The following is a 21,157-nucleotide window of genomic DNA, read 5'->3' as shown; positions in this document are numbered from 1 at the left end:
TTTTTCCAGATCAAATGCAATTTTATAATAGATGTATGACCGAAAGCGAAGTTGCGCTTGAAATTCAAACGCAACTCTCTTTGCATTGCGCAGTTGCGTTTGATTGCACGTTGCGTTTGATTGCAAGTTGCGTTTGATATTTGCGTTTGATCTGAATTGCGATCAATCACAAGTTGACTTAATCTTGCATAAAACCAAATTGGTCTCAGGCCACCCCATTGTTGCAGGAACTACACTGGCTCCCAGTTGCTGATAGAATACAATACCGGATACTTGTTCAAACTTTCAAATCTATGTCGACCACCCTTCCTGTACACGCGATTCTGTCACAGTTAAATAACTTTTGGCTATATCAAAGCAGTCATTTCTAATGTTGTTAGAGCACTTGTGCTCTCCAGGCTTGACTATGGTGGATGCTTACTTGGGGGTATAAGTAAGAAGGACCTGAGCAGACTTCAACGTCTGCAAAACAAATGTGCCCGTCTAATCTATCAAAAACCAAAATGGTCTCACGCCACCCCATTGTTGCAGGAACTACACCGGCTCCCAGTTGCTGATAAAATACAATACCGGATACTTGTTCAAACTTTCAAAACTATGTCAACCACCCTTCCTGTATACATTTCCTCACTTTTTCAGCAACAGAGAACATCCTATTCTCTTAGGTCTTCATCAGCTCCTACCTTTGTCATTCCCAAATCCTGTAAACAGACTGGTTTCAAATTCTTTCACTCCTTAGCCCCACGTCTCTGGAACAAACTCCCCTCTTTCTTAAGTAACAGTACTTCACTAGATTTCTTCAAAAAACATCTGAAAACTTACCTGTACAACTCCTCTTAAATTGTCGAAAGTCTAGGAGAGCAGCGCCTTGTAACCTTTGAAAAAGGCGCTATATAAATCAAATTTTTATTTTACTGATTAAAATCTTTCTGATGGGCGTGTTGAGCAAAGCACTCATTTTTGTTTTCCTCTCTTCACACAGGGCAATGAATCAGCAGCTACAGGACGACAGAGATATGAGGTTGAGCAGATCGGTGAGTTCAGTCTTCCAAGATTCATGATGATGAGAATAATAATAATAGTGGGAGTGTCGTGGTCGAATGGTTTAAGGCGCTTGACTGTAGATGCTAAGGTCGATGGTTCAAATCCCGACACAGCACTAATATCCTTTGGCAAGATATTTACCTGCACTGGCTACTCTCCACCCAGGTGTTAAATGGGTACCCGGTAGGATGCGAATGTTCATGTGGTTGAACGAGCAAGTGTGCGCCTGTAAAATGGCGACTGGCTGGAATGCTCCCCAGGGAGTGGAAAATGTGCACACATTGTGTGCGGGTAAGCCTGAATCCGATGACCGGGGTAATAATATATCTGTAAAGCGCTTAGGCACATCATTGGATCGGTGTATTGAGCGCTATATAAAAAAAACAGATTATAATTATTATAATAGTGGTCATTTTTGTTCTCGTTTATTTCCATTTCCAACAAAATAAAATAAAGTACATGGGATTGCATTGTACATAGTAAAACAATGAAACTTAACAATATATTTGTAATTGGTCCACAGTGAACAACAGGCATATAAAACAGGTTGGTCGTGATTCAGATGTACATGTATGCTACAATATACACAAGAAGTACCATAGTGGCTACAGTCTATACAGCATTACACAAATTAAAGAAATTAGCTATGTGGAAGAAGAAGGTGGGGACCTTGTTTGATTTCGTTTTTTTTAATTGACTTGATCTCGTTAGAAATGAGACATAGTAAAGAATTAGACTGAGATACATGTATCTGGGAATGCATTATGAGTCCACACTCATGTAGTCCTAAATTGTTTACTTGAATCTCTCTCCCTATCTTTTCATGTTTCCTATATTTCATTTTCGTTTCTGTAATCCTTCTCTTACGCTTCTTATCTCTCTCTTTCTCTCTCTCTCTCTCTCTCTTTCTCTCTCTTCTCTCTTTCTCTCTCTCTCTCTTTCTCTCCTCTCGCTCTCTCTCTCTATTATTTCACTGATTTTCCTTTCATGCTCTGATTTCATTCTCTCGTTCTTATTCCATCTTTCTGTCTTTGTCTCTTTCTTGATCTCATTCTTCTTTTTATCTCACTACTTCCCTCTCCCTGCCCTCCTCTCCTCTCTCGTTCTTCTCCTTTTTCTCTCATCTTATGTTCTTTCTTCCTCGCTTCTCCTTTTCTCTCCCTGTTTCTCTGTCCTTTTTCTCTCTCTCTCTTTCTCTCAAACCTCTTTTCTCTCCATCCTTTCTTTACTCTCTTCCCTTTTTGCCCTTTTACGCTCCGTCCTTTTTGCTCTTTTACTCTCTCTTTTTCTCTTCTCTCTTGAGTCTTCCCTCTTCTTTCTTTTCTCTCCCCTCATCTTATGTTCTCTTCTCTATCTTCACTCTTTTTACCTCTCTTCTTTCCTTCCTTCCTTCATCTCTCTCCCCTTCTTGCCCTTTTACTCTTCTCTCTCTTTCTCTTCCCTCTTGAGTCTTCCCTCTTCTTTCTTTTTCTCTTCCCTCCGTTATCTTCTCGTCTCTTTCTTCTCTTTCTTCTCTTTCTTCTCTCTTTCTTCTCTTTCTTCTCTTTCTTCTCTCTTCTTTCCTTTTCTCTCCCCTCCGTTATCTTCTCCTCGCTTTCTTCTCTCTTTCTTCTCTTTCTTCTCTCTTCCTTCTCTTCTCTCTTCCTTCATTCCTTCTTTTGCTCTATCAGTTATCTGACCCATCAGAGGATGAAAAGAAGAAGACCCTTGTCAAGCAAGGTTCCATCATGTCTAATTACTTTGAAGAGGGAGTTATCGGGTAAGTATCACCTTCATGGTCTAAAGGAGATGTGCTCATACTCTCAAAACAAAAGTATATCGTCTGTTTGGAGCCAAAATGGCATTAACTCGTATTTACACAGACACTATGAACATGACAGACAATGAAAGCGGACAAAATATACAGTTCCTCAGGTAAACAAAGGGACATCCCTTCACTGCTATTATCTAAAAATGTGTAGAACAGGTGTCACATGCATATTCACCTGTTCTACACATTTTTACATAATAGCAGTGAAGGGATGTTCCTTTGTCTACCTGAGGAACTGTATATTTTGTCCGCTTTCATTGTCTGTCATGTTCATAGTGAGAGTTAACACCCTTCTGACTCCAGGGGGGTGTTTCACAAAGATCCTAAGTCGAACCTAACTCTAAATTGGACTTAAAAATTATGGAGAGCCATTTGTAGCCTTAAAATTAAATATTTCCAAAATCAAAAATTGAAGTATTTTAGACTTTTCATAATTCCCACATCAAGAACATGAAATCTCCTTGATAATAGAAAATATGAATGATTTGAATCAACATTGTATGCCTTTTGAAATAACTTTTACAACTTTTGTTCAATGATGCTATCAGCTTTCCATAATTTTTATGTCCAACTTGGAGATAAGTTCAACTTAGGATCTTTGTGAAACACCCCCTGATGATATGTATCCGAATGTGTGACATTGACTAGTTCAGTTCATTTCAATTTATTATGGGACGACATAGATTTAGTCGCTAGAGGAATAGCCCAATCTTGCACCTCCCAATAGTTGCATGCAATATATATATTCTCAAATCAAAATAAAAGTAGTTTATGAGAGGCAGAATGTTTAGATTTCAGTGAATTAGGCTGGGAATATTCCATGGTTGGATTTCTTTGTATTGCATGTACCCATTCCATACAACATATTGTATACACATGATGTATTACATAAAATAAATTTAGTTAGTGATTGGTTAATGCTGATGTTTATTATCAGAAAATACTTTTTAAAATGTTGTGGGATGTGTCGGATATATATTTTTCAATATTTATGTTTCAATTTGGCTTTAAGTTTTGAGATTCTTTATACAAATTGCATTTATTTGTGTATTTGCATTACTGCACTCTTCGGCCTTGTATTCGTGTGTTTATATTTTCACTCCAAATCTTGTGCGTATATTCTCTGTTTCATGTACAGTACATTCATAAATTTAGTATTCCATCATGACACTCAAAGTATAATATTAAAAATGCAAAGTGAAAATTATGAAGTTATAGACAGGAACTGTTAAAAAAAAATGGAGGGATGGCAAATACTTGTATCTGGGCACTAACTTTTATGCTGGGGTTTATTTTCAGAAAAAATTTTAAACACTTGTTAACTTGTGAAATTTATGGGATCACAATAAATGTTTGTTTTGGAACAGATATTTAAACATATACTCGCATGCAGCAAACCTTTTAATCAGTCTATTTATTATGTTTCTGTAACAATCTTTTTGTCATAAATGGTATAAGGCAGTTTTTGTAATCTTCTCATTTTAATATTCCATTATCAAACCAATTCAATAATACAGGGCCTTTGGATGCGTGCATATATACATAAATGCAATTTCTTTTATGCCTAGTTCCTTCAAGTATTCTCTCATCTAATGTAGGTTATATGTCTGAGCTGGTGTTGTGCATGTTATATCTATCTGTTAGCGGGCAATTGATGGTTTCAAATTCTATCTCTTTGTCTTTATTCCTTTTTGTCTCTGTCTATAAACTTCTCTCCCATCCCGCATCTAAATTCTGTCTGTGTATCTCTTTCTTCCTTTCATCTCAATTGATCTGTCTTTCAATATATATCTATCCACCCCCCCCCCACATTTCTCTCTCTCTCTCTCTCTCTCTCTCTCTCTCTTTTCCGTTTCTTGTCATCTTATTTCTTCATTCTTTCTATATCATTCTCCCGCCCTCTATGCCCTTCTTTTCCCTGTCTCTCTTGATCTTTCTCTATTTACATTTGTGTTATTCCTCTTTCTATATTTTCCATTTCACATCTCGTATACTCTTTAATTTTCACCTCTCCTCTCTTGACCCTTCTCTCTCTCTCTCTCTCTCTCTTTCTTTCTTGCTCTCTCTCTCCTCTTTATCTATCTTATATCTCTCACTCACCCCCCCCCCTTCCCATCTCTATCTCTCCCTCTCTCTATCTATATATTTCTCACTCTCCCTCTTTCTCTCCCTCTCCCTTTATCTATCTTTATTTCTCACCCGACCCCCCCCCCCTCCCCGCTTCTCTCTCATTCTCTCTTTCTCCCTCTTCCCTCTCTCTCTCTCTCTTCCCTCTCTCTATCTCTCTCTCTCTCTCTTAAATCTCTTACCCCCACCCCCTTTTCTGTAACTCCCCCTACCTCTCACTCACTCCCTCTCTCTCTCTCTCTTTCTCTCCCTCTCTCTATCTTTATATTTCTCTCTCTCCTCTCTATCTCTCTATCTCTCTATCTATCTCTCTGTCTCTCTCCCTCTCTCTCTCTCTATCTCTCTATCTCTCTCTCTCCTCTCTATCTCTCTATCTATCTCTCTATCTCTCGCTCTCTCTATCTCTATCTCTATCTCTCTATCTCTCTCCATCTTGTTCAAACCATCCTAGGGATCCTCCATCGGATCATAATTCCTCCCTTCCCTCCATCCATGATCCTTCCTGCATCGACCAATCAAACATGTCAGGTGACTATCATGTAGCTAAACAGTGGTTCTTGACCTTTGACCTTATCTGACCTTCCTTGTAAGTGCAGTGACCCCCTCGTGGCAAGTCTCGGTCAATGTTGCCCCCTGTCATTCAATAGTACATAAAACATCTAAATTGAATGTACATTTGAATCAAAATTAATTAAAATTTAAATCAATTTAACAGAAATTATTTGAATTGAAATGAAAATGATTTAATTTCAATGGAAACTAAATAAATGTTAATCGAATTGAAAGGAATAGAATTGAATTGAATGGCATTGTTATTAGATTGATTGAGGGGTATAAAAATAGAAGACACAGAAAGGGTTTTGTTTCACTCATGTCGATCCCCTTCATATATTTCCCCAATAAAAAAATTTGGAAAGAAAAATGAAAGCCAGGTTAAGAACCACTGTAGTAGAAGTAGTAGAAGAATTAGTAGCAGAAGTTGGTTCTATGGGATTCTTGCCAATTTATCGGTGTGATGGGAGATTACTAAATTGAAATTTAAAGCCGTTTTCTCCAGATATATTTTGTACAAAATTTGTTTTATGATGAAAATAGACTGGTCTACTAACATATTCAAATTGCATGCTTACTTTATAAATAAATGACTGACATAGCAACAAGTAATACTGGATTCCAAGTATTGCAGTTCATTCATTGATAACAGGTTAAAGATAAACTTGAGTTCTGGTAAAAAAAGAAAATGAATTCTCACAGAATCTAACAAAACTTACACTGAATGTTCAAGATTACAAATAAATGTCATGTGCCAAACAATTTTGGAAGAAAATGTATACTGGCTGAGTAATGAGCATAGAAAGATAAGGAAATCAGGGTAGTACTAGCCCCGACACCATGTGTGTTGTCCCATATACATCTTTCCATGTAAGTGATTGTTACTTTACCAAGACTCTGCCAAATTTATGATGATTTTGATGACTCCAGAACCTTGCATTACACACCATTACTTACATGCTATATGATCAACTTTTCTGATCCATTCCACACCTTTTCTTTCACAATGCAATCGCATTACCAGAACTCAAGTTTATCTTTAATGGAATAACTCCTCACTAGGTCCCCAGGAAAGAAAAATTCATAAACTTGAATATGTTGGTATCAAAATCGGTCTTTTTTTTACTGTTTTAGCTACCTCATGATATATATACTGTATAAACCAGTTTGTAACAAATGCTATAGGGTACCGAAGCTGTGACATCATAAAAATCTATTTTTAGAATTTCTCAATTTTTTCTTCATTTTCTAAAAGAGCATCAAAAATAATGTCAAAATGTCAAAAACCAATTGAATATGTTAAGTATTTGCTGAGATATGACCATCTGAATAAATATATGTCCTACATGTATGGGAACTCAGTGTTATAGTAGTCTGGTCCCTAATAAATAGTTTAAATTCTTTTTTAGAGATTTTTTTTAATGCACAATTTCACCACAAACGTATTAAAGATATAATTTATTAAAGTAGAGCCTTGAGATTAGCATTACCACACCTACATACATATACATTTGTTTGCATTTGTTTGTACATACACCCCTGTATGTGTTCATTTTAAAGTGTGATTATTAACATAGAAACTTTGATTAGAGATTTGTAATAAAATCAACCGTGTACCTTCCAGAATACTTCATGATATATTCCATGATCTGTGTAGATGCAGGTGTGTTTAGCTTTGAGGAGTGGCAGGTTAGGTAAACTGTAGCTAGATATTTATCATCAATATTATTTGAAAGCTTAGCAATTTAGCATATCTTAAATACCTTTAAAGATAGAGTGAAAAGGTCAGTTAGTTGTTGCTAGTTAGAAAACTCAGTTCATTTTTACACCTACATATATGTCATTGTTTTCAATAGTGTTCAAGTCATGTATGAGTAATATCAATATTCAAAGTTTATCATATTTAAAAAAATATTTGCACTGTTAAACTTTAGGAGATTATTATTGAACATTTGTTAAGCAATGGGTATTGTTCTTTCAAAGATGTTCTGAGCAAATTAAAAGGTCATTTACATTATTTTGGTAGTTAAGATATAAACTAGATTTCAAAGAGAATTTAGATACAAATTGACATGTGTTCTACAGATTTTGATTGAAAAATGTCAAGTACTTAGTTACAGTCCTCTTTAAATGAAATACATGTCCTAGCAATTGGTACAATACCATGATTAATGCACTGTAAAATGGAATTTAAGATCACTCTCCAAAACGATGTTCATCTTTTTCTTTGCCAATTAACCTTAGGGGGGACGGAGGAGAGCACATAGTAGGGAGTAGTTCTCTAGACGGGGGTAGATCTAGTCGTAGGAGTAGTCGTCACAGTGTCCAGCGTCCCAGCATACACGGTCGAACCTTCTCAAGGGACCTCGCCCATCATCTCCAGCTCAGTCAAAGCTTCATGTACGATGATGACGGGGAGTGTGAGGTCGACGATGCCTTCCTGGAGAGCAGCGGGTTGCTGTCATCGGGGCTGACGTCGCACACGGAGAGGGTCGTCTATGATGAGGTGGAAGAGGATGAGTTTGATGGAGGGAGTGAGGTCGTCAGGAGGAGATCGGTTGATAGGGCGTCGGCCAGTAGGGCGTCGACCGATAGGGCGTCGGCAGGTGACAAGAGAAAGGCTTTCAATAGGCAGGTGGTCGGAGAAACCAAGTCCAGTCCGTAAGTACATGCATCACCTATGAAATCCTGTCTGCACTAGTTTGGCCGGGAGGGATTAGACCACCCAGCGTGGTCACTCACAGGTCGTTATCTCATCAACTCAGCTCCCAATTAACATATTAAGAAAAAGAGGATCATTGGGGACCAACATGCACCGCTTACGCATTGTTTTTTTTATATACCGGTAAAGGGAGCAAATAGCTACAAGTAGTGCAGTGGGGCTTTAAAGTCACAAAATGTTTCTTTATTTGAGTAACATGAGTTACAGTCAAACCTGCTTTAGTTACCACGTGTATAGAGAGACCACATTTTTTGTTTCCCTTAAAGTCAGTAGTCAAGGAGTTAATCATAGCTCTCTATGCACTAATATATCATAGGATTACAAAAAGCAGTGACAAATCTGCTGATAACCAATCAGAAGCAAGGATTTCAGTAGCTTATAACAAAAACTGTCATTTGTCACTGATGACAAGTTTTGTGAAACGCCCCCCAGAACTGTTAATTTAAGACTCAAGTATGATTTTTTTGAGTCTCGTATATGTAGGTCTGCAAAATGCCTCCATATTTGAGTATTTTTTAAATTTTGGAGATTGGGTTACCCCTTTCCAAAAACAATCTGCTTCTTCTTCTTGGGGTTAAGTCTACCTCCTTCACAGTTGAAGACTTGCAGACTGATTCTTGCAGTGTGTACGTGTGTGCTTTCTATCCATCCAAACAGCCTTCTCAATTATGATGTTCTCTTTCAGTATTGAGCGTAGCGAGCCCACACCAAGCAGTAGTCCAGAGGGCCAGAGAGCTGAACCAGTAGGAGCTCATACACCCATAGACCAGGCTATAGCTGAAGCCAAGAAGGTATGTCTCACTACAGATGTGCACTGTTTAAAGTAACCTGTCATTACAGAATTTTAGATTGAGTGGACGAGAACAGCGTCAAGTCCACTGATCATGCGTTTTAACGTAGTTATACACTTGCCTGGACTACAGATAGAAATCTTTTAGATTTTACTTGACGATATACGTCCACAGGAAGTAAGCGTGATGCTAAGTCATGAACGGCGCGCCAAATTTCAAAGGAGATTCCGCACTCCCCCAAATGCAAAAAAAGTCACCAGCCGGCTGGGCGGTGCGAAGGTGAAGCTCATGCACACTGCCACTAGCTATAAACCTTTCTACGGATGCTATAACATACCAATCAAACTTTCACAATTCATGACAAAAGAATTTTAATTAGAATAAAGAGAAGTGTACAGTACTTCAAAACTTACTTCAGTTTCTTGAAAACTGTTGTTGCTCAAGGTTTTAAGAATATGGGTCCTGATTTGTACTGAACGGGTTTTAGCTGATGAAGAGATGATTGAATTGTTTGTGTTTGATTGTAAGTTACAGCTGGTAGCAGCGAACCGAACCCCAGAGAGACTGTATAAGGTGGTGTTTGTAGGAGACTCTGGAGTAGGGAAGACGAGCATCATTCATAGGTTCTGTACAGACACATTCACAGACTCATTCAGTGCTACAATAGGTGAGTAGTGCTCTCTCTCTCTCTCTCTCCGTCTCCCTCCCTCTTTCTCTCTCCGTCTCCCTCCCTCTTTATCCGTCCGTCTCTCTCTCTCTCTCTCTCTCTCTCTGTCACACACACACACACACATATATACTTTGCTAGCGCACTTTATTTCTCTACTTGACTTATAATAATAATAATTGTAATAATCTTGTTTAGCACTCATATCTGTCAGACTTGACACTCCTGGCTAGTTGTATCTGTGTCTGGTTTCTTCCCCTCTCTCTCTCTTTCTTTTCTCTATTTTCTCTCTTTCTCTCTCTCTCTGCATCGCTATCTCTTCCTTTATCTATTTTTCTCCTTACCAAATCTCTGAAATATTATAGTGGCTTGCTTCGCCAAATATTGCTCCAGGTCAATTTGAAATGCCAACCAAAGTTTACCTAACGAACCAAGCAATGACGAGCCTAACCCAAATCCTAAATATTTACAGTTACCAACTAAATCATAATACCCCTTGAGGATAGGTGGACTGGTTGAATTAAGGTCTTTGTTTAATACTTTTAAATGTAAGCCTTAATATGTCACATTCTCAAGAAACATAAATTTGGACGATTATATTTTTTACCTACTTAAAATAGTATGAAACTTTAAAAGGGTATGAATAATTTAGGTGGTAGCTGTGTATAATTTAAGCCTAGAACACTAGGCCCCACTCACAAGCATTGCTTTTTGGGGTCTCAATTTGGATCATGTTTGTTCGTCATGATTGCTATGCCATGTGTTTTTTAATAAACAGAACTGAACTGAGTTGTTGTTGTTATGTTTTATCTCTCTCTCTTTCTCTACCTCTCTCTTTCTCTACCTCTCTCTCTCTCTCTCTCTCTCTCTTTCTCTCTCTCTCTCTCTCTCTCTCTCTCTGCTCTCCCCCTATTAACAGGTGTTGACTTTCAGGTGAAGTCTCTCTCAGTGTGTGGTAGCATCGTAGCCATGCAGCTCTGGGACACGGCCGGTCAGGAGAGATTCAGATCCATCACAAGGCATTACTTCAGGAAGGCTGATGGGATTGTGATTCTCTATGATGTCACATCAGAAACATCTTTTCTCAATATCAGAAACTGGATGAACAGTATCGAGGTAAATGCCCAATGTGAAAGATCTTAAAAGAAATAAGAACAATGTAAACGATATGTTGATTTTATCATTATTTGGTCTTAGACATTACGGTTGTCAAGAATAAACTTTAGTGGTATAATAATGTTTTTCCTTTAAAGGTATTAGGTAACTTTGCCTCTGATTCTTAAACAAAATCCTTGATTTAGATCATGATGCAATCATACTTATAAACCTTTAGGTCAGAATGAATCTCCATCATGATGACTTTTACAAGCTAATCGCATGTTTGATTATCAAGATATTTATGATGGCATGGAATTCAAAAGTTTAGAAACCGTTTTCCCAACAGTTTTTTATAACAACCATATCACAGACACTGATAGCACGTAGGGCCATGCATCTCAGAATTGTAAAACTTGAAACGTTGTTTTAAAAACAATGCCTTTAACAACCACTATTTAAATATAAAAGTTTGATTTGCATTGATATTGAAGTTCCATTGATACGTTTCATTTGTGTTCGTATATTAATGGTGGTGATTTGTACATTTATGATACCTCATACGGAGTACTTTAAACAGTAGTTGTACCCCCCCCCCATGTTATTTTATTCCTCTCTATGTAAATGTATATTTGAAACTCAAAAAGATATAAATTGAGATGAAAATGAAGAAAACTGATTGAGTGTTTCTATCTTGCAGGAGACTACAGATGGTCATGTGGTGAAGATGTTGCTAGGCAACAAGTGTGACTGTACGGAGGATAGACAGATCAAAGAGGAAGTGGGTCATAGCTTGTCAGAGGTAAGCCCTTGGGATGTATGACCTGGATGGCTGGCTGGAGTTGATCGATTCCTTAAACTGTCTGAAAACAGTGCAGGAACATCTGATGCTGTGTCTTTACATGCCTCCGCCCACTGGTTGTCTGTCCCGCTTTCTCATTATCCCAATATCTCAAGAACCACTAGGGATATGAGGCTCAAACTTGGTGATAGCATGAATCAACATAGGAAGATGAACTGATAAGATTTTAGATACATAGGTCAAAGGTCACAGAGGTCAATTTCTTAAGCTTAAGGTTTTAGCATTGCTATTGCGATATATTAAGAACCACTAGAGATATGGGGTTCAAACCTGATGATAGTATGTATCAACATAGGAAGATAGTCTCATAAGATTTAAGGTAAGTAGGTCAAAGGTCACAGAGTTAAATTTCTGAAATTAAAGGTTTTTAGCTTTGCTGTCTCAATATCCAAACATGGTGGCAGTATTACTTTAGAAAGATGGTCCAATTACATTTTGAGGCTAGTAGGTCAAGATCATAGTTGTCAGTTGGCATTTAATTATAGACTTTTTGTTTGCATCGTGATATGTCATGAATAATTTAGGGCGGAGGCATATAGGAGATGCAGTCGTATTTGTCTCGTCTATTTGTTATCTTTTTTCTAGTAGGCTCAGGTCTGCTTTTAAATCTAGTTGCTTTTGTGTCGTGCAAGGTGATATTCTACTTTAGATGATGTTTTAACAAACTCCAGCCAAGAAACCAGAATTTATCCCATGTGTTCTAGAAGTATTTTTAGACATTGAAAAATCTGCCCGAAACACTTATAATAAATGAAAGTCATGTTGTACTATCATTATTCTATTTGGGGTCCTCAGTAGATTTCAAGTGAAGTACATTCTACTAGCACATGTACATTGTACTTCAAAGATAGAGAAATGACGAATTCAAGATTCTTTTAGCACTTTGTTTGACTATGTACATATTTTAGCTGTCGTATATATTTTTTTCTCTCTCTCCTTCTTCAGTCCTATAAATGTGACTTCTACGAAGTGAGTGCTAAATCCGGCTCTAATGTGACTGAGGCATTCACTTCTATGTCCAAGCTCTTATTACTCAAAGAAGATGAAGAGATCCAGAACTCACTCAACCTCACAAATGATGATGGAGAGGGGAGCAAGCGATGCTGTGAGTCGTCTTAGAATCATGCCTCTTGGAAGAGTCTTTGGAAGATTTGACTGCGGATGCTGTTCTCACTACCGGTACTTCAAGAAGAGCGTTTAAAATAGTCGTGATGTAACTGATGGAGAAGGAAGGAAGCGATGCTGCGAGACGTCTTAGAATTGTGCCTCTTGGAATAATTGGAATAGCCATGTCATCCAATAATTGAGAGAGTCTTTGTGAGGTGTGACGGTGGCTGCTGTTCTCACTATTTCAAGAAGAGCGTTTTAATAATAATAGTAATAATAGTGGGTTCTTGTGTAGCGCTCATGTCATTGGATTGCTAATGGATTGTCGTGATGTAACTGATGGAGAAAGAAGGAAATGATGCTGCGAGTCATCTTAGAATCATGTTTCTGCTTGGTTGATTGGTATAAAAGTGAGGAGTCTTTGTGAGATTTACGTCAGAACGTGTTCACACTCAAAAATAAGGAAAGCTTTAAGCAGACTGTTGTGCTGATATACTTATGGAGATGTATGGAGATGTAAAGGAACAACATAGAATGATGGTTGTGCATGATATAATCATGAAGGGTCTTTGTGAGGATAGATGCCCTTCTCATGTCCAGGACCCCGTCTTATAAAGATTTGATATTAATCAGCACTTATTTGCGAAACTATTTACATAAAGACTGCAAACTTGCGATTGATTAGAGGACTTGCCATTGGTTTGGATCAATCACATCTCTTTATACCAGGGGGCTCGGGACTGAATTTCTGGTTTCTTCATTAATTTGGTTCATAGACAAATACTATTACATATTTCATATAACAAAGTTCCACTAAAGCGTTCAGTTGCATGTTCCAAAGTTAGATGTAGCCGGCAGAGAGAGTGTTAAAGTCACTTTAAAGACATGCACAGTTTTATGTGCGAACCCTTTGACTACTGAATTCTCTCAATCCCATAGACTTTAATACAGGAGCCGTCTGGTTCCAGCAGTCAATGTGTTAAGATAAGGATTAGATCATTTAAACATATTTGTTGCTTACACCCAGTAAATAAGATTGATTGATCGATCTGTATTTTTTTTCAATACAGATCGATCAATCGATCTTATTTACTGGGTGTAAGCCACAAATATGTTTAAATAATTGAAATTTCTCCCAGGAAGCATTACATTTATATATAAAAGGATTAGATAATGTCAGAGACTGATGTCTCCTGATTATGTTTGATTACAATAATCATGTCATCCAATCAGAGAGTCTTATTTACTGCCAGGGTGTGCCTTCTCTATGTGGTTCATTCCGAGGGGTTAGTGTCACAAACACGTAACTCCATTTTGAGAAAAAGGTGGTTCATGTGTCATTGATCACTTAGGCCTTAAGTCTATGTTTCACTAGCTATTGACTTCAATAGGGTGTTGGATGGAGTTAAGTCTTTGTGTTTCCTGGAAAGCCCACATTTTTCTGAACATTTTGATATCAAATACTCATTTCAGCAAAATATGGAGTTACGTCTTTGTGTCACTGGACCTTGATTCAATATGAGGAAGAGACAGTGATTTACATTTCAAAGGTCTATTTCTGTCTCTGTAGTTGCATATCTTAATATATAATAGTTGGAGGTAGTGGAATATTATCATCCATTTGCATCAATAAGTGGTTTAGAAGCTACTCTGCCGGAATAGCAGATACTTAGAGTATATAATCTAGAGAAAATAAGGGAGTGTTGTTTGTCTCATTGGAAAGTCTGTTCAGTGAACTCTCTACAGTGCACTCAACCATTGCTCTTTCCTTTTTGGGGGAATAAATTTGTTGAGTAGAGACTGAGTGTTACAAACAGGGTTTTACATAGTTTCCTTGAATATTTTCCTTGAATATTTTTATCATGTAGTTATTATTGATGATAATATTATACTTGTGTATATTAGATACATGTGCATGTAGATGAGTGTTGTTGTAGCGTTTGTATTCATAAGTTGTGTTAGGGAGTTTGTTGTTTAAGCACTCGCGATGAAAAATCTTTCTTATTGCACTGCAGCATTTGCCATCAGACAATAAGCCCTAACATAAGCTGTAGAACAGTCCTATTTTTCTGATTATCTGTAATGTATTATTATATTTATATATACATTTTTTAATTATATTGATATTATTCGCTTCTTGTTTACAAGCCTTATGAAAGATTAAGTGTCCTTGCTTCTATAAGAATCCATTTGTATTACATGCTGAAATTGTATGCATGTTTTGTGTTCAAAATGTGCTCTTGCCAACCTCAAAAGCTTGTCACAGGTATTCTGACATAACAGTTGTTTTAGAATTGTGTACAAAACTGGTCTCTTCCAGAGTTTATGGCCTGTAACCTCTTTTCTCATTGTTTTTTTTAATTGTGCAAGTTTTAAAGGTACCGGTATATACATTTAACAACTAAATTATTCATACCCCTCGTAAATTTGATGTTTTTTGTGTTTTTCATAACACAGCAAAGAAAGGTGGAGTGGTTGAATTGGGACCTTTGTTGAATACTTTTAGATGTAAACTTTTAATATGTTACATTCTTTTCTTAAGAACTCCAAACCAGGACAAATCAATATTTCACAAACTTAAAACATTACAAAACTTAGTTAGGGTATGAATAATTTAGTTGTGAACTGTATGTATTTTCTTTTAAATTGATTTGTTATGTGATTAATGGAGAATATATTTTCAATGTTTAGAAGTTAAAACATTCCTACTTAAAGGTACTATGTCCCATTTGCAGGCCAAAAAAAATGAAAAAGTTAAATTCCAACTGCATTTGAAAGATAATACTAATTTAGAACTTCCCTAAAAAAGATGGGGCTTGAAAATGTCTTCAAGTGGGAAAATAACGACTATTTGTTGTCAAATTGACTTTAGGGCTATAGAGCCCAAAAGTAATAGTCTTGATTCTCAGACAATTGTACCGAATGGTCATACGTTTTATGCTGCGCAAAGATTCAATCAGTTTAATCTTGGCCATTACAAGAAGTGGGTTATTGATGTAGACAAATGCTCATGTACCCTTTGCAACTCTTTTCATGTATGTTATTACCAAATAAGGAAAAAAGCCAGTCAGTCACTCAATAGTGTCTGACAGTGAAGTGTAGCAAGTAAACGGGTTTCCTTGCATAATTTAAATATGAGGACACTGCTAACGTTTAGATTTCACACATAGGACATACATGACATATTCATAATTCCTGCAAAGTTCTACAGAATTTGAGGTTGGTTGCAAAAGGGACATAGTACCTCTAAGTGCTGTGTGTTTATCACATAGCTGAGTAATCTTGTACAAACAATAATTTTATGAGAAACTGTTGAAAGTATATTTTATAAAGTGTAGAATAACTATGTACTAATATATGAAAGTTACACACACTTTGAATGGACTTTCGTTTCAATTATGAAGAGAGCCTTAAATTACCCATACATGTTGACATTTGCTATGGAATCCAGTATCTACCAAATAATGTGTCTTGTTTTCTGGAAATTGGAAGACAAACTCATGTAAAATTTGGATGAGAACTGAAATGGATAGGAAGTATGAGTTAGTATTCACTTATTAAGTTATATGTGAGTTTAAGTGTTGAATGTTTAGGATCTGATTCAAATGGACATTATTCTACCTTTACAAAAGTTCACAACTAGTGCCTTAAATCTGTTTTTATACAACAACAAAAAAGATCCTTTTTTTGTGGTGTTTGAGTTAAAAATAATACATGTATTACATGTTCTTGTACTGTAAAAGTTCATAGGTTTGAAATGTTGCTAAAGTGTACCATAAGCATTGGAAATACACAGCATTTGTTTAAAGGTGGTTTGCACTAGTTTGGCTAGGGGGGATAAGACCTCCCTGCAAGATCACTGTCAGGTGGTTATCTCATCAAATCAGATGTCAATTAACATAAGAAAAAGAGGATCATGGGGGACTAACAGGCATCGACTAGGCATTGTTTGCTATATAGAGGGCGCAAGTAGCTCTAAGTGGTGCAGTGGGGCATTAAGGTGGTTTGTGTACAATTTCCCAAAGGTATTTTGTAATTATGAAAATTAAATCTTGAAATCTACCTAATCATACCAGTACTGTATTGTATCATGAATGAAATCAACATTCTCTTTCCAATATTTGAATCAATATTTCCCATTCGCTATCACTGACATACAGTATAAAATAACAATCATTTCTACTTATTGAAAGTTATGTTCTGCGAAGAGTAATCTGCATGTTTTTTTATAGCTTTTGTTGTTTTGATTTGAGTGTGTCAGGGATTGGTCCATGGCTATATCATTACTTCTATTTTTTACTTCATTATTGAAATGCACTTTGTTATCAATAATTATCTTTATATTGAGGCATAGTGGCGTTGGTGATGTTTGGTCATTTGTTTAGATTGTGTAATGATTGTGTTAAGTAGAGACGTATATATAGTAGAAACATTCCGGTAGTGTCATTAATGTGCTCAGTTTGTTGAGCGCCTTCCAAACGGGAATAGCTAATCAGTCGATTTTAGTCAAGAAACATTGTTTTATAGTTTAATTAATATCTTGACCTTGACAACATAAAGAGCGTATTATTTACAATTTCATCACTTTAGACTGTATTTCAACCGCGACAACGATCACTGAATATTGTAGGATCGCATATGCTTCCAATATGTTCATTTGAACCAAATTCATGACCCCATACCAAAACTTTGTATTACCTTTAAGATTGTGAATTGAGCGGTTTTATTATATATAACAGCTTGATCTACAACTAGTCCAATAATCATTATGTCTGCTCATCATTTGGTCCAATTTCCATTTGGTCTATTGTTCATTTGGTCTAATTGCTGGTCGGTCTAATTTCCAGTTTGTATAATGCCCATTTCGTCTGCCATTCATAAGGTCTAATATTCATTTGATTATTTATGATTAAATGATTATTAGACTATATGGATGGTAGACAAAATGAACAATAGACCAAATGACTATGAGCGTAAATGGTCATTAGACCAAATGAGAAGTAGACAAAATGATTATGAGACCATGTGGATGGTCTAGTAGTACTTAATTTATACTGGGAATCTTGCTCAACAAGCCTAGCTTTTCTGAGATTCCCTTTTTTCCCCTCTCAGTTAAATCAAGCAATATAAAATATTTTGTCTCATTCTCAAACTTAAATTCACTCTGTAAACTTATTTTATTTTGTACATACTTATCAGTATTTTGTTACTTGTATAATTCATTTTTTCTATTATATATTGTAATACTACCGGTATATGGTTTATATATGTCATTTTAATTTGTGGATATTTGAGTGGAAATGAATAAAAATCAAAATAAAATCAATCAAATAGTAGACTAATTGGTAGTAGACAAACTTGTTGTAGACCAAACGACAATATACCAATTTAACTTTGTCTCCATACAGTGCCTTTACTATATCTAATCTAATATATGTCATTTTAATTTGTGGATATTTGAGTGGAATCAAATAAAAATCAAATCAAATCAATCAAATAGTAGACCATATGGGAATAGACAAACTGGTTGTAGACCAAACAGCAATATACCAAGTTAACTTTGCCTTCATACAGTGCCTTTCCTATATCTAATCGTTGAATGAAATATACACTGTATTCAAGTAATCATTGTTTGTGTAGATTTTGAATCTCATCAATTATATGTTCAAAGCTTTATGAATTCATTCAGTTTGTTTAGAGAGCTATAATATTTAAATGTGCAATCATAGCTTTATTTCAGAGAATAAAAAGTCTTCTTATGTCATCAATACTCTTTGTCCTTGTTTCTTATTTCTGGTATGTGAATCTGCATGGAATAGTTGAGTTCTGTTGCAGAGGGCGCTACACAAAACAATTTTTTGTGAGATAATGAAAAATTGAGTGTCAAATTTGAAAGAACATCAATTTAAGTGACAAAATCATCTTTGTTTGATCAAAATCGGTTCAGAGACGGCTGAAATATCCATAAATATAACTATTTCTAATATTTGTGTACCACCACAAATATATGATAATTTGTACCAGCCGTTGAAAAAACGAAATACTGGTAGTGCCTTTTACGTTGTATTTCAGCCAACGCCGATGTTGGCTTTTTGTTGGCTTTTTCGTGATGCAAAATATTACGCACAACCACCCGGCCCATGTATTATTATTAATTAATTAATTAACGGTCATCATATTTTTCTTGAAAGTTGAGCTGAATTGGAATGATCGTATTGGTTAAACTTCACACATTTTGGGGTCTAAAATTACCTTCATAGTAATTTTAGGTCCTAAAAGGGCACTAGAAATGTCATGGATTAGAATAAGGGCAATAACCATGCGCTTTGAAGGCATTTGCGGTCTGAAAAACGGAACTTGACTATCAACTATGAACATACACCAATTATGATTTAGAATGATATCATATGAATAAAACACCCTGAGCATTACCAGAATAATCATTTTTTTTAAATAAAGAAAAGATCAATCATTGTGAAATAATACAAAATAAATTTGTGCACCAATTAACACAAAATTAATCTACGAATCATAGTTATCACATTAGAAGATTATTTTAAAAGGAATTGTATGCCATTGTCAAACCAATATTTATAATGCTGGTTTCCATCATGTTATAAAGAGATTTTCAACCCTAACTCACAAAAGTAAAATGGTACTTATAAGAAATGGGCCATAAGGGAGGGGCGCACTCTTGAACTTCCTATAACCATTTTTTCTTCTGTTGAATGTTTAATAATATCAAAGACACAATATAAATTTATCAAAATATTTTTGTTCATTCCATCATTCATGTATATATTATTACACTGTTCCAAAATACATTACATAACATTGGGGCATAAGAAAAAAGTTCATGCTATTAGCAAAGAAATCCTGTATTAGTATCTCTATGGAAATTAGCATTATAGCGCCCTCTACAGTTTGAATCGACTCCTCGGCCACATTCTATTTCATTCGCCTGATCTGAAATATATGAAATTGTCTCTTCTAGACCTCCACCCCCCCCCCCCCCCTTTCCCTCCCCCTCTCTCTCTCTCTCTCTCTCTCTCTCTCTTTCTCTCTCGATCTCTCTGTCTGTCTTTCTCTGACTCTCTCTTGCTTTCTGTCTCACACACACGCTTCATCTCCCATCCCATCTCGCCCTTGCTCTATCTCTCTCTTTCTCTCCCGCTCCACCTCCCTCCCTCTCTCTCTCTCTCTCTCTCTCTCTCTCTTTCTCTCTCGATCAAGGTTGTTTATTGATTGCCTAAGGGTGCTGAGTAAGGCAGCTAGAGCAACATGGCATCCCCCTCATATCAACACATATCAGCCTTTAGAATATACAATAAGCCCAGCTATCTGCACGTCCAGTGTATAGCATGGCTCACCTTAAAATAACTACATCGGCACCAACAAAAATATAATAATAATTTTTTTTAAAGGCAGAAGCATTCAATAGTTAGCTTCACGTTTGTGTATGTTAATTGCATGTATGTGTGAGGGTCTACTGCATGGCCTACTGCATGTTGCACTCGGCCACACCTAATATTTTCATCTCTATTTTCAATTCATTTTAAAGCCCCTCTGCACTATATAGTTTTGCATAGAGGGATTAGACCTCCCTGCAAGGTCACTTGTAGGTGGTTATCTCATCAAATCAGCTCTCAATTAAGCATGTGCCTGATCACTTGTTTAATCTTTTTTTTAATCAGTTTGAGGTGATTTACTGTGTCAAACGTAAATGATGCTATCAAAGAGGAAGTCCATCACCTTCATATTATGTTATTTGGGAGCAAGAGATCAATGACAGTTCGAGCTAAATCCGATAAAGAATTTTGAAAGTTGATATTAATCAAATACAAATTGGCAACTCTGACGTACCTTGTGATGTCGCCTCCCATTTGCTCTATACTTTAAAAACTCATGAATTTCTATTTTCTCTTGATAACAATTTTAAAGATACGGTTGAGTTCTGGTCATGCGATTGCATTGTGAAAGAAACGTTGTGGAACCGATTAGAAAAGGTTGATAATCTAGCATATAAGCATTGGTTTGTACTAGCTGCAGGTTCTGGAATCATCAAAATGATAAGAAATTTGGCCCAGTCTTCGTAAAGTTACAAGCACTGTACACAAAAAAATGTATATGGGACTACGCACACGTGCGCGACACATGCGTTATATCTATCACGTCCAAATAGAAAAAACTAATTTACCAAATATATCAATTAGTAGGCGGTTTCCCAGCAAATTATTATCATTATGTATTAGTCAAAACATATTCTTTCACATGATTGTGGTAATACGAGCTTCCATTCCATTTTTTGAGAGGGGGGCGCTTCCAAAACTGGTCTTTACCTTTAAGTCATACAGGCATCCTAGCAATAATCATTGCAAAT

The 21,157-nt window shown here is 36.3% G+C and overlaps 1 protein-coding gene across 1 annotated transcript in view; it reads left to right on the top strand.

Annotated features, from left to right (window-relative positions):
- LOC591923 (ras and EF-hand domain-containing protein) overlaps positions 1–13,286 on the top strand; it is a 43,224-nt gene extending 29,938 nt beyond the window's left edge. Inside the window, exons 11-18 of the mRNA XM_030977405.1 lie at positions 983–1,034; positions 2,715–2,803; positions 7,778–8,194; positions 8,941–9,046; positions 9,581–9,713; positions 10,633–10,829; positions 11,509–11,610; positions 12,616–13,286. Coding sequence (XP_030833265.1) covers positions 983–1,034; positions 2,715–2,803; positions 7,778–8,194; positions 8,941–9,046; positions 9,581–9,713; positions 10,633–10,829; positions 11,509–11,610; positions 12,616–12,789 — 1,270 coding nt within the window. The 3' untranslated portion in view covers positions 12,790–13,286. The remainder of the gene's footprint in view (positions 1–982; positions 1,035–2,714; positions 2,804–7,777; positions 8,195–8,940; positions 9,047–9,580; positions 9,714–10,632; positions 10,830–11,508; positions 11,611–12,615) is intronic.
- The last annotated feature ends 7,871 nt before the right edge of the window (positions 13,287–21,157 follow it).

This window comes from Strongylocentrotus purpuratus, unplaced genomic scaffold (genome assembly GCF_000002235.5).
Source record: "Strongylocentrotus purpuratus isolate Spur 01 unplaced genomic scaffold, Spur_5.0 spur5_scaffold_1, whole genome shotgun sequence".
NCBI classification, from domain to species: Eukaryota; Metazoa; Echinodermata; class Echinoidea; order Camarodonta; family Strongylocentrotidae; genus Strongylocentrotus; species Strongylocentrotus purpuratus.
The sequence above is the reverse complement of the archived record's forward strand: the minus strand, read 5'-3'. Positions and strand labels throughout refer to the sequence as shown.